The sequence below is a fragment of the Phocoena sinus genome, chromosome 5, assembly GCF_008692025.1.
Source record: "Phocoena sinus isolate mPhoSin1 chromosome 5, mPhoSin1.pri, whole genome shotgun sequence".
Taxonomy (NCBI): Eukaryota; Metazoa; Chordata; class Mammalia; order Artiodactyla; family Phocoenidae; genus Phocoena; species Phocoena sinus.
Window position 1 is genome coordinate 32,029,056 of NC_045767.1, and position 14,929 is coordinate 32,043,984.

Sequence of the window (14,929 nt, forward strand, 5' to 3'; positions counted from 1 at the left end):
CTCGTGCTCTGAGGACCCTGAGACGTGTCACTCTGGAAGGAAGGCCAGGGGTTTGCTCCTGGCATTTGTCCTGCTGATGAGGCATTAGTCGGGCCCCTGTGTGGAGCCCCTCAATGGGCCAAATGTAACCCTATAAAATGATCATCCAAACCAGGGGCGTCCTGGTCTCCTTGCGGGTGGAGAGTGCATTTTGCTATTTCCCGAAATGTTTAAGTTGGAGGGCTGAACAAAAGCTGTAGGTCAGTGGCTCTCTACTAGGGGCAGTTTGTCCCCCTCCCAGGGCACATGGCAATGTGCAGGGCAGGAAAGGGGTAGCGGTGCTGCTGGCATCTAGTTGGTGGGGGCCAGGGCTGTAACTACATGTCCTGTGGTGCCCAGGATGGCTCCATAGTAAAGCTACAGGGTCCCAAATGCTGATAGGGCCAAGGCTGACAAAACCTGCTATAGAAAATATGGTTTGGGGGTGATTCACGGATTGGATTCCATTTCTCAGGTCCGTGGGCCCAGCTTGGTCCTGTGCAGCTGGTCAGTGGAATCGATCTGCAGGTGTGGCTCTTGTCACTCTAGGACTGGCTTCAGGACAGATCCTGCTGATGAGGCCAGGGCACCGTCCTCAGTTCTGCAGGACAGCACACCGGAGTGGAGCCGGGGGGTGTGTGCCTGACTCACAGCACGGCGTCCACGCACACCCAGTCTGCCGGCAAGGGCAGAGGAGAGCCGGGGAAGTCACGGCCTTGGGAATGTCCTCTGATGAAAAAGAACCTGCAGGCTTATCAAATAACTTTTGTGTGGAACGTTGGTGTGTTGAAAAGCAGTTCTGTGTGCTTTTCCCCCTTGGTGTGGATCAGCAGTGCTGAGGCAGCAGGCGTGACACAGAAGTGTGAGCAGAGACCGTCTGGAATCCCCAAACTCCAGGGAAACTAAAGGTGACAGCAAGCCAGTGAAGAGGACAGGAGTTGGGGCCAGTGGTGGTGGCGGCAGCCCAGCAGGCACTCCTCGTCTCAGGGCCTTAATCCTGGCTCCAGCCGGGTGGTCAGGGGAACTGCAAGGTCTTCTGGGCGAGCAGAGCCCACAGTCCTGAGCTGTTCTTCGCTGTGTTTGGGTCATCTCCCCGCAACCAAGGGGGAGAAATCTAGATGAGGTTTAAGAATTAATGCTTTAAGAATGTGGATCTCATAGTTAAAACCTTGGAACACGTGTTTTCAGCACAAGGTGCTAAAGTGAACGAAGGATTTAACACCTTTTCAAGGAGGGTGTCTCCATGTGGGCAGAACTAGAGAATAAATGGGTGTTGAATAAAAAAAAAAAGACAAGGAGAAAATATTAAAAGCATCAAGAGAAAAACAACTTGCTACACACAAGGGAACCCCCAGTAAGACCAACAGCAGAATCTCTGTACGTTAGAAGGGAGTGGCACAATACATTCAGAGTGCTGAAAGAAAAAAACTTCCAACCGAGAATACGCTACCTGGCAAAGTTATTGCTCGGAGTGAAAGAGTTCATCACTACTAAACCAGCCTTACAAGAAATGTTAAAGGGACTTTAAGCTGAAAAGAAAGGGCGCTAATTAGTAAAAGAAATCATATAAAAGAATAAATCTCACTGGAAAGGTAAATATATGGTAAAGGTAGATTAATTATTTATAAAGCTAACATGAATATTAAAAGACAAAAGTTGTAAAAGTAACTATGATTATAATAATTAGTTAAGGGATATACAAGATAAAAAGGTGTAAAATGTGACATCAAAAACATTAAATGGCGGGGAGGGTATTAATGTTGAGCTTTAGAATGGGATCAAACTTAAGTCGTTATTAAATTAAAATAGACTGTACAAGTTGCTGTATGTAAGCCTCATGGTAACCACAAAGAAAATTAAAAGTCAATGCAGGGAACTGAAGATATCTGAAATATGAATATAAGAATTCATAATCAGAATCTATAAACATTTCCTAAAAATCCATTAGGAAAAAAAAGGACAACATGAGAGCTAAACAGGAATGAAATTTAATAGCATATTACACAAGAATATATCTATACGTCCAAGAAACATGTGAAAAGGGGTTCACCTCACTAGTATTGTAAGCAGGGAATTCTAATAAAAATACAATGAAATGTCACTACACCCACCAGAATGACTAAACTTGAAAGGAACAATATAATCCTATAGAGCAAAGAGAATCTTCATACCCTGAAGGCAGAACTGTAAACTGGTATAACCACTTTGGAAAAATGTTTGGCATTATCTACTGAAGTCAAATATATTCATATCTTGTAATCCAGCAAGACTGTAATTGAAACTGAAATTGTAATTTCACCCAAGAGATATGTCCACACATGTATGTCAAAAGACAGGACCATGACTCTTCATAGCAACAGTGCTGTGACGGTTAATTCCAGCAGGTCTAGAATTAGCCTGAGTTGTTTTGCTAAAGTTCCTGCACCACAATGACCCCTGGTCAAGGCATGAAACCTACTGATTTATAGTGTTGCTTTGCAAACTGAAGTCTAAAGTTTTGGGGTGGTTTGTACCAGCTTATCAGCATTGTTTGTTGATAAGAGTGATATTGATGATTCACACCTGATTTGATTTTTTAATTAATTATTGAATTTTCTCTTACTTAGAAAAGAATTTCATGTGTCTTGTTTGCAAGGAAATCAATCAAACTCATTCTTCTCAAATTATTCAGTGATAAATTATCCCTAGCTTTCTGAGGAGATGGTAGGGGAAGAGTGGATCACAAAAATAAAGAGGTCTTTTTCCCTCCTCCCATAGACATGTTATTTTTTCAATAAATAAGGAGGACTCTCCCTGGCACTTTAATCTGAGTGCCAATAATCTGAATCAACCCACTGAGAACTCCTGTTTTATGTGATAGTGACCTACACTGTAAGACCTTGAGGACAAGCAGTCTGCAATGGAAAAAATTTTATTTGAAGGCTATGTCCTCAGCTCTATGACTTCTCTAGCCTTGGTGGAAAGCAGGCTTAGCCAAAGAGAAATATTTTTGGACAAGGGTGCTCAGAGCTGTAAAAATAGGTCCAGTGAACAGCACACTTGTCAAAGCCCCTGCGTACTCCAGCCACAGGGCCAAGGAAGCATGCCAATCAGAAGCTTGCTGGATTTCTCTATTTTTGCAAACATACCACCAGATTTGAAGCCCCTTCTCTGAAGTGTAATTTGAGTGGAGAATTTGTGAGAATTACATCAACTGGTCCAGTGAGATGTTCCACGTGCCCCTACACTACAGGAGGGCTGCGTTTCATCAACATTACATTCTCTCTGAAAAACGGCAAAGTTGTATATACCATCTGCCAAACGCAAATTTGGACTTCTCGATCCTCAGAGTAAGTGTTTGGCCCAGAATAAGTACACAGAGTCGCTGCTCCCCATGAGGCTGCTGCGCCCCGGAGGCTGCTGTGCCTTTGCATCTAGGCCTGCCCTTGGGTTCTCATGATTTGATCCAGAGAGGAAAAAAGTCATAAATCAGTTGCATCTCTCAGAGCTGGCAAGTCGGGGTTTATGACTGTCTCTGTGCAATGCCGTGAACTCTGCCATCAACACAAGCTGTCTTCACAAACTTCAACAATCAGAAAAAGGCATTCCATTGAGGCTTTCGACCACCACCACAGATAGGTGGTTTGTACTTAAAACAGTTAAGTTCATTGGCTGGCCTCTTTTTTTAACTGAGATTTTTATATTTTAAATAGCATTTCTAAAAAGCCAAGGAAATGTGCCTCAATTTTTAAGTGAGCCTGTTAAATACACAATTTTTTTTTTAATTCAGTAAGCATCTGGGTTTGGTAATGTAGAGAAAATAAATTCTCTCCCTGGACCCTCCACTCCCATCTCCCACAAATTCTGGAAAGGAGATGGGATAACTGGACATGTCAGTGGCATCAACCAACTCTTAGTTATATTTAAGAATCTCTGAAAGATGTTGCCAGGATGCACACTTTCTGAGTAGAAGAGAGAGCTGCAATTCCAAACTGCTCTCTCGGAAGATTAATATGGCAATGGTTATTAGGATGAGTGTTTCTTTCCTATTAGATTCTGCTGAAATGAACCAATTAAGATGTTTCCTCAACAATTCAGGTATCAACGCCTGGTCTAGGAATTACAAAGGAAAGAACAGGGGAAACAGCTCTGCTCGGAGGAAAGCCTCAGAGCCTTCTGCTGTATGGTGGACACTCTGACAGAAACCCTGTCTTTGGAGTGCATGAGGTGGCTAGAAGATCAACAATGGCAATCACAGAGGGAGGAAACTCTTTGGGAAAGCTGGAGAGAACAAACAAGTCTTGCCAGGTGAATTTGAGTCTATTATGGGCAGAAAGATAGTAGTAGAGGATGGAGATGACCAGCAGGTGACTCTAACTTTGAATCTAGAGCTGAAGAGAGGTCAAGCTGATAACTGCTGATTCCAGATACCCACAAAAAATCCCCTTGCCCATGGAAGCCATACTTCTCCCCACAAGACAGCAGAGGCTAAAGGTGCAGGTAGAACTGTGGTCATTGCAGCCACAGGGATCTCCAGCAAGCAGAAGAGTAGTTGAGAGACCCGAGTTCCAGGCCCTGCTCTGCCTCTGACCCTTGACCCCAAGTGCCATCTCTGCAGGGATGAATATCATAATGGTCACATGAAATGACAGAGACATTAAAGTGCTTGGAACAGAAAAAAATGTCACATCTGTAGAGTGTTTTTTAAGTGTCAGGCTCTGTTGCAAATGCTTTATGACAATGAACTTACTGTAATACCCAAGTGAACAAAGCACTAAGATTCTCTCTCTCAACAGCCCACACAATTAGTCTTAAAATCTTTAGAACTGTTTGAACTCTCCATAGCTCCCTATCATATCTTCAAAGACAGTTAAGAGAATCTAAAATAAGAGAAGTCATCACCAGATTACAGCTGATGGATCTACATAAAGGCAGCTAACATTTACTGAACAGTTACCATTGAAAACACTAGTACAGTCTAAGCGCTTAGCTCATAGAACTCTCAGAACACTAAGTATTATTCGTAGATAAGGGAAGAAGCAGAGAGGGGTTAAGAGACTCGCCCAAGGTTCCACAGCCAGGAGAGGAAGGGCTGGGATCCAAACTCCAGCAGGCACCTTACAGCCTGCTCACTTTCAGGCATTAGACCACCACTGAGCGGAAACTATCACATAGTCAGCATAACCTAGAGGGAGATATAGAACAGAAAGCAGCAGCATTATCTTCCTGTGGTCCCAGGAGAGCTAGGCAGTGAGGCATGTGCCTAAGGCAGATATGGGGAGAAGAGAGAAGGAGGAGGAAAGGAAATGAGAAACTCAAGAAAGGGGCAGATAACAGTGAGGCGGGTCTAGGAAACGGCAGAGAAAACCCAAAACCTGACTGAGGTACCGTTTCTGCTCTACAATATCCAAACATATTCTACGGCATTCATTTTTCTGCCTGTCAGCCCTACCTCTTCTACAGCATCTACAGCCACACCCCAAGTCCAAAGACTAACATGCTGACAGAAGCTGATTTTACTGTCCTAGTACATCATGGATATCAGAGAACAGACCAATAAAGAAATGAGCAACAACACAGTAAATGAGGGATGAACTTCATGACAAACACACACCCCGTACCCTTGAGGACAAAGTTAACACCTGGGAATAAAACTATTCCCTCCATGGACTTCCCTGGTGGTGCAGTGGTTAAGAATCCACCTGCCAATGTAGGGGACACGGGTTCAAGCCCTGGTCCGTGAAGGTCCCACATGCCGTGGAGCAGCTAAGCCCGTGCACCATAACTACTGAGCCTGTGCTCTAGAGCCCGCGTGCCACACTACTGAAGCCCACATGCCTGTGCTCGTCAACAAGAGAAGCCCCTGCTTCCTGCAACTAGAGAAAGCCTGCGCATAGCAATGAAGACCCAACACAGCCAAAAATAAAAGAAACAAAACAAAACACAACTATTCCCTCCATAAAGAACTCTGAGTCAAAATGCGAGCTTACAGCCACGTGACTGTGCCAACCTCTTGTGCTCCTAAAACTTCTCCTAGGCCACTGCACTGTTTTCAAACAAACTTCAACAGAGGCATACTCACTGTAGCGACAGAAAAGAATAAAGCTAAACAACACAAAGCAACTCTGATCATTCTTCTACTCAGCATCAGAAAGTTCAGAGTTGGGGGCAGGAAAAAAGAGATGGGCAAACAAATGCAGAGGCTGGGGAGAAGACTTCCTATCCACTTGAGTCCTCATCAAGCATCGCAGAGTACTACAAATGTCAGGGAAACGTGTACTTGTAGTTTAGAATACCCCTCCCCTTGTTTTAATAGCCTAAGGAGCTCTCCCCAGAAAAAATGTGCACTTTTTGCTCTTTAAGAAGAACAAATAAAAAAGCTTTCGGTGTGAACTCAGCTCCAACCTCCTTCTAGATGCAAACTCTCACTTCCTCAAAGAAGTATAGTGCACCAAAAGGAAGGTTGTTACCAGAGAGCCAAGAAATCCAGCCCCTAAAATGCCATTCCCAGAAAGCCCACTGGCTTCTCACTAGTAAATTAACAAAAGCTATAAGCTCTCTGGGCTCCTCATATGAAAAAAAGGCAATGCAAGAAGCAAAGCTCTGACTCATTCTATAAATTGAAGAGATGCACAGCTAATAATTTCTTCCTTTTTTCCCTTCTTTACAAAGCAAAAACCAACCTGTCCCCCACTCAAGGGTCAATTACTGCTGGAAGCTTCTTTGCTGGCCTAAGTATCCAGCTTTAGATAAACTGGCAATCAGACCCAAGTCAGAATAATGGGCAAACACACACAAGTTAACCTTACTTAAATATTAACCCACAGTTTTTGTTTTTTGTTTTTTTAATTTAAAACAAGCAAAAGTAATGACAGGCAAAGTAGATACTCTTAGAGAATACAAATATACAAATGGCCTGTGCTCTGATCAACTACGTATAATTAAACACAGACCTCACTCGTCTTAAATTGCTTAATTGCTTGAGAAATGTGTCAGGCTCCCACAAAATCTACTCAGTTTTTTTTTATCCTACTCAGCATGAACTGGAACATATGGCAAAAATGACAAATTTTTTTGAAATATTAAAAATGTAAACAGAACTACACCTTGATTAAAATTAAAACTACTTCATGGGACTTCCCTGGTGGTGCAGTGGTTACAAATCCGCCTTCCAATGCAGGGGACGCGGGTTTGATCCCTGGTCAGGGAACTAGATCCCACATGCATGCCACAACTAAGGAGCCCGTGAGCTGCACACTAAGGAACCCTGCTGCTGCAACTAAGGAGCACATGTACCACAACTAAGGAGCCCGTGAGCCACAACTAAAGAGTCAGCCTGCTGCAACTAAGACCTGGTGCCACCCCAAATTAAAAAAAACCCTACTTCAGAAAGAGTTCTGGAGAGTGAAGCTAAGTGTGAATTAGTAGCATAAAGTTAGATGTTACTTTGTGCTTGTGTTTTTAAGGCTTTACTGAGGAGGATAAAAAGTGCTTTCCCTCTTTTCAGAGGTCTCTGAACAAACTGCAGTCAACAACTGGCATTTGCCTTCAAGATTAAGCAAGATGGAAAAGAATCACAACCAGTGCTCTCCACCTTAACATCACAGGCCTACCATAGCAGCAAGGATCAGAGATGGGCGTGGCATGAGGGGACAATGACAAAAGGACAAGGATAACACCATGATGGTGATAACCCTGAAGGCAGCTAACATTCTGTGAGCCCTTACTAGATGCCACTGTGCTAAGTGCTTGACGTGTGCTACTTCATTCAATCCTCTCCATACTCCCAGGAGGCTAGTCCTACCTCAGAGATTAGTAAAGCAAGGCACAGAAGTAACTTTTCCATGTTAGCACAGAGCCAGCATAGACCATCCCAAGTCCCCACAGTGAACTGGATCCAACGTACAGTCAAACCACACCAACTAATAGCTGTGGCACTAAATGAGCAAAACAGATTTACCCTGTGACAAAAGCTGTAGGTCAAGGAGCATGAAGAATGAGGCAGTACTGCCTCGAGCAGCATGCTGCAGGATAGAGTGCAAAAATGGATCAGCTAAACAGCCGAAACCAACCAACTGGCTGAAAGTGGCACACAGAGATATAATGCAGGAAAGTGCGGTTCCCCTCCACAGGATTAAAGCTGTCACCTACAGCGGCTGAGGCTCTTTTAAACCTTGTTATGTAAGCACAGAACTACTGCTCCCTAGGACTGTCCACTATTTAAATCTCTGGTCCTTATCAACTTCTTGAATGACAATTCCATTATATTTCCAATGTGTGGGGTAAATAGCTTTCTTTTTTTACCCCTTAGGTTTCAAAAGGCACGCCACCCTGGTCCAACTACTCAAGGATTTGATCCACAAGTCTGAATGCCCATCATTGTCAATCTCCTCCCTCCTTTCTCAGATGAAAGCTCCAACACCGTACCCATAATTTTAGGTGTTACGTGTGTGCCTTTTTGTGCAACATAACACTTTTTGGGCCAGTAGTGGATACGGTACTCCAAGAACTGAGCAACCTGAATTTGTACAAAAGTTGAAGTGATGCTTTCTACTTAGTTTCTAATCCTCTTCCACTGATGTCTTCAAGGGACCATCAACAATAGTTTCTGGACCCATTTCCTATATTGTTATTGGGGGCTTCAGGCCCTAATATCTTGTCACTAAGATGTTGTTTAGATGTTTTTAAACAAATACATTATTTTATACCTGCCCACAACAAATCTCACTCTCACAGCATAGGGAGATTTGGGTGGAGCAGGGAGATACAAATGCACTCAACCTAAACTTTCTTTTAAGTATCACGTAGTATAATAAACTTTCATGTTAAAAAGACCTACTCCTCCCATCTCACGTATAATAAAGATTAATGGGACACCATAACCCAGCAGCCAGGGCATGTACACAATAAAAAGGGCAATATATGTCCAAAAACATGATCTGAGAAGAAATGGGAGTCAGAAGGATAAAACATTAATGAAATACAGATTTTAGAAGAAAATGCAATCAAATTAATATGTTGCAAAATACCTGCAGTCTGGGAAGTTTTAAGATATATAATAAGAAGAAAAGATTTTTCTACAAAGCAAGCATAGAAGCATAGACTTGGCTGGAAACAGACACTACAAAAATTAAACTCCTTCATGATCATAGCCACTTAACTTGAGTTTTCCCTTAAGAAAAATTAGATAAATGCCTCCCCCGTCCAACAGTACAAGTAACAAAGGGCCGACATGCTAAGCATATAATCAGCTAGGCTATGAAAATCACGGTTCCCCGATACGAGTTGGAATATAAACGCTAAAACCCAATCAGTAAAAACACAAGGATCACAGTACCTAGGTAACAGCTGCACAACTGACCCTGAATCACAGCTTAGTTGGAACCGCGCGGAGTCCTGAAGATGCACACGGAGATTAGCGACTCCTTCAGAGCCCTCAACCGCTCTGCCTCCCCCTCCCACTCTACCCAGCGCCAGAGGGCACTAGGTCAAAGACTTCTTGCGCAGCACTTGGTGGAGTCCCAGCGCCTCACAAGCGCCGATTAGGTAACGTTACCAAATGCTTCAAAAGTGCTTACTACTATTATTCTTTGTAACTCAGCAAGCACACACTGGGAGAGAAGAGACCATTTAGAGAGCAGAAAACTGCTCTGACAACGGCTGCAGAATTATAAAAAACTAATAAAATTAAAACTGATCGCAGTGCGGGTCTCTGGAAGCCAACCGCCGTAAACTGAGGCTCGGCCCAAGAACACTAGATCTTTGGGGGGCTGCAGACTAACAGGCCCAGACATTTCAACTACACGGGGGAGGGTCAGGGTGGAAATTCCGCGGGGCTCGCGTGAACGCTGGCCTCCGGGCCTGACAACCCCCGCCGGGTCGCGGCCCGCCAGCGCTTTCCTGTCGGGGTGGGGCAGCAAAGCGAGCGGGGAGCGCTGCCCGAGGACTGCCCACCTGGGCGATGCCGGCGCCCATCAGCCCGCCGCCGATGACCGTCACATGCTTGACGAGGATTTTCTTCGCTGAGGCCGCGGCGGTGGACGAGGAGGACATGGAACGCACGAACTGCCTGGTTACGAAAGCCATGGTGCAGACGGCGAAAGCGGCGACAGCGACAAGACCTGGCGGAGAATACTCCCTCACGCAACACCTAAGAGCGAGCAGACCTCTGGGGGCGGAAGCCCTAGCGGCCCGCGGCCCGCGCGCCCTGGGCGACGCCGTGACGTATTCGACGGCGGGGGCGGAGCCTCGAGGCCCGCTTTCCCCATTGGCGGAGGCCGCAGGGACGGCGTTCGAACGTCCGAGCGCGGCGTCCAAGCTCACGAGGACTAGGGCGGGCCGCCGCCCTCCTCTGCAGAGCAGCTCTACCCGGACTGTCGACGCAGCTGGTCGTGTGCCGTTGAGTGGTTAGCGTTCTGGTACCGGACCCAGTGCAAGCCTTTCCTCGCAAAAGCCACGGGCCCCTTGTAAGGGGAAGTCCGTGGTGTTGCCTTGTTAACTTCTCCCTTTTGATCCTTGTGCATACTCGGCGCCAAATAAATACGTGTTATTTGGCTGTGGTGATGAGGAAGCCCAAAATGAGCACCTTCCGTACGTGTCACCATAAACCAAGTCTAGGGATTATTTTAACCCGGTGCATATTGTTCCTGCTAAAAACGGAAGGAAACAAACTGCTCACACCCAAAGCAAATGTCTAGTGACCCATGAGTTCTAATGCAAAAATCAGGCCCACTAAGGGAAAGAGAAATTTAACCTTTAATTGCCCATTTCGACTTAACATGTTTATTAATGCAGGGAACATGTGGACAGTTTAAAGTCAAAGAGGAACCTTTGTGGAGTAACTGGTAATAATAGGCCAATCTTCTCCCTCGTGTAAATAATTTCTAGTTACTGTACCTTAGTAATATAGAATTTTTATTATTTATTTTTAAATATGTAATAAGGACCCACAGACTCACCATCCAAAGTCTGCCTCCTCCTATTGCAGGTAACTTACATAGTGAATCCTGTGTTCACCGTTGCTTTGCTTACATCTCATTTTTATTTCTAATTCTGTAAAAGTGTGGGAGAAGTGCTGGTGTTGAGCACTCCTTAAGGCTTGGGACGTTTCTAAGGAGATCATTACTGGCTGAAGACACTGTCACATCCAAATAATTAAAGTCCATTAAGTGCTAGAATGTACCAAATGCAAAAACCAATAGGACTAGAATTGGAATAGGAAGATTACACGGAGAACCTAGTAACTTGAACAAATGAGTCAATTTAGAAGAAAAGAGGCTTCTAGGCACAGGAAGCAGCACATGCAAAGGTAGAAGCGTAAAAAAATATTGCCACAGGAAAAGGGTGAGGAATTAGGTATTGTTAGAGGTGACGCTAGGACAGTAGATTAGCAAGATGCACAGATGATTCTTTCGGTGGAGTTTAAATTTTCATTCTCATTTAAAAGTTGTGTTTAATGCAAGGCCAAACATTCTGATTATAGTGTCGTCACAATATGTATTTTTTAAATGTGTATAATGTAAAACATAATCCCTGAGTATTTGGTATATTTTCAGATCTCTGATTTGTTTTCCTCAGAACAGAAAGAATAACCACTGCAGTATTTTTTAGCAGTTCTCAGATCTGAGGCCATCTGTATTATATAAAGGTGTGATGTGAAGAAAGGAGCAATGAAGTGAGAGTCAGGAGTCCTGTCTCAGTCACTGGTGTGCAGTATGATGGTCTGCAGACAACCTCCCTGGGCTCCAGGGTCCTTGTCTTTCAAAAGAAAGGGCTGGGAAGGGTAAGCTGGGACGAAGTGAGAGAGTGGCATGGACATATATACATTACCAAATGTAAAATAGATAGCTAGTGGCAAGCAGCTGCATAGCACAGGGAGATCAGCTCCGTGCTTTGTGTCCACCTAGAGGGGTGGGATAGGGAGGATGGGAGGGAGGGAGATGCCAAGAGGGAGGAGATGTGGGGATACATGTACATGCATAGCTGATTCACTTTGTTATACAGCAGAAACTAACACACCATTGTAAAGCAATTATACTCCAATAAAGATGTTAAAAAAAAAAAAAAGGAAAAGGGCTGGACAGGTATCTTTCCAGCTGTTTCATACTGAGAGTCTAACCCTCATTTACACTCTTCTGAACCAGGAAGGCCACCCCAGCCTCTATTCCTGCCCAGTCCTGATCAGATGACAGTTACAATAGAATCATTCTTCTTTTGCCAGAACTGCAAGTCTTTTCCCAAGTGTGGCCTTGAACTTTCAGGCACCCAATAACAATTTCTGTGGTCCCCGACTTGCACCTTCACCCTGTTCTTGGGGAGGTGCTTCGTTTCTCTCTGCAGGAGTGGTGCACTGGGAAGCGTGACACTGGTCACTGACCAACTCAAAAACAGCAAAGGGTACCCCTTTTTTACAGGTGAGGAAACTGAGGCCCAGAGAAGTCCAGAAACTTAGCCAAGGTCACACAGCTAATGAATAGCACAGACAGAATTCAAACTCAGGACAGTCTGTTTTCAGGGCTCATGTTCTTGGCCACTATGCTGTTTTGCCTCTCTTTATAGCAACCCTAAGGTTACCACTGCTATCTTCTTCTAAAGGTGAAGAAACTGAGGCTCTGAGCGATTAAGTCATTTATTAAATGTAACTCACCCAATAACTGACCAAGCTCAGATTTGAATCCATTCTGACCTCAAGGTTCCCATTCCTTTCATAATTTCATACTCTTTAGAAAGTGCTGCTGTTGCTAGAGGGGAAAAAAATTGGGGAGTGGTCTCCAGTAAACATACATGTCTAGATTTGGAGGTTTAACTGTCCTACTAAGGTTATCATTAAGGTTATAAACAGATTAATGTATTTAGACATTCCTACCAATAAGCCCCAGAACTGTTAAGTTTCACACAGTGAGTCCCAATATTTACACCTGAAGACTTTATAAAACCATGTTTTATTCCTTCCTGATTTCTAGCATGTGGACTCATGCTTCTCAAACACAAACATCCATTTATAATCGTCTACTGATCACCTCTATTTGGAAATCCCTCAGCTACTTCAAATGTAACTTATCAAAATTTGAACCTATTATTTCTCACTTCCCACAATACCTTTCACCTCCTCTTGCATTCATTGTCAGTTCACGATGACACACAACCGAGGGCATTTTCCTTCCCCCTCACCACCATATCCCCATTCACTCGGTCAGATGTCATTGATGCCACCTTAGGAGCATACAGGCTTCCTCCCTCATTTCCCCCTCTTATCTCTATCCCTATTTATCGGCATTTTATCCAAGCCCTTGTCTCCTTTGTAGAGACTGAGCCCATTCCTGAAGCGCCTTACTGTAACTAATGTCTCTTTGACCCAGTTCATACTTCACATTCTTCTCAGACTGATTTCTCAAGTTATAAACTGGGTCACTGCACTCTCCTTTTAAAAATTTTATTCACAGGATAAAGACCAAACTTCTAAGTCCTGGTGCCAACACTTTAAACTCACCTATTTCCTTCTACTCCTTCTCAAGTATCTTAAAGCCTAGCCACAAAGAACCAAGTTGATTTCCTAACTTATAAATTAGAAATCATCTTTTATAAAGATCCTAGTATCTATAAATTAGTTGAAGGCTAAAATATATTTTGAATAACTAATTCTCAGACATTTTCAGAGCCAGGTATTTATCTATTTATTATTTTTTTATTGAAGTATAGCTGATTTACAGTGTTAATTACTGCTATACAGTGAAGTGATTCAGTTATACATATATATACACACACACACACACACACACACACACACATTCTTTTTTTAAATATTCTTTTCCATGAATGGTTTATCATAGAATATTAAATATAGTTCTCTGGGCTATACAGTAGGACCTTGTTTATGCATTCCATATATAATAGCTGACATCTGCTAACCCCAACCTCCCACTCCATTCCTCCCCCAACCCCCTCCACCTTGACAACCACCAGTCTGTTGTCTATGTCCGTGATTCTTTTTCTGTTTCATAGGTTCATTTGTGCCATATTTGAGATTCCACATGTAAGTGATATCATATGGTATTTGTCTTTCTCTTTCTGACTTACTTCACTTAGTATGATAATCTCTAGTTGCATCCATGTTGCTGCAAATGAATTATTTCATTCTTTTGATGGCTGAGTAGTATTCCACTGTATATATGTACCACATCTTCTTTATCCATTCATCTGTCAATGGACATTTAGGTTGTCTCCATGTCTTACAGAGTCAGGTATTTAAAGAAAGCTGATAGTGATTCCTTGTTTTAGTTTTCAAAGTAAAATCATTGATTTTGGAAATAGCAAGTTCTTCATTGCTCTATGTGAGCAAGAAACATCACTCTAGATGCTGGAAAAATCAGGGGTGACTAGAATGTAGTCTTTGCCGTTCAAGGGCTCATAAAGTAGTAGGAGAAATAAACATGGAACAAAATGTTGTGCTTTCCAGAAGGGAATGCAAGGGGCTGTGGGAGGTGGGTAGTAAGGGGGGGTGGGGGAAGCAACGGGAAGACTAGCATTTAGTGAATGCTTAATTTGCCTGGCTCTGTGCTAAGCATGTAATACGTAACTTCTCATCCATTCCCATCAGTCTGATGTCATTATTTTTATTCTCTTTTTGCATATGGGAAAACTGGAAGCTTAGAGAGGAAAATAACTTGCCTGAGGTGTGATAGGCGGGAAGAATAGAGGCAGGTCTTGAGCCCCAGTCTACCTGAGTGCAAAGTTGTTGCTCATAACCAGTGTCCTAACCTACTTCATCACGATGGATATATTACAGCAGAGTAGTGAGGATGATTAGAAGGTTTTCGGGCAGAGAAAATGTTTTGAGGACATTCCAGACAGAGAGAAAAATGTATATGTAGTCTGTGAAGGAACCGAGATTAGAGAGTGGTCTGGAAATACATTAACATAGGATAACAAAAGC

The 14,929-nt window shown here is 43.5% G+C and overlaps 1 protein-coding gene across 2 annotated transcripts in view; it reads right to left on the minus strand.

Moving 5' to 3' along the window:
• HADH (hydroxyacyl-CoA dehydrogenase) overlaps positions 1-10,201 on the minus strand; it is a 47,726-nt gene extending 37,525 nt beyond the window's left edge. The window contains exon 1 of one of the 2 annotated variants that reach the window (XM_032631879.1): positions 9,952-10,201. In XM_032631879.1, the coding sequence (XP_032487770.1) occupies positions 9,952-10,083 (132 nt within the window). In that variant the 5' untranslated portion in view covers positions 10,084-10,201. The remainder of the gene's footprint in view (positions 1-9,951) is intronic. The other variant, XM_032631880.1, reaches the window with a different exon arrangement.
• Between the last annotated feature and the right edge of the window lie 4,728 nt (positions 10,202-14,929).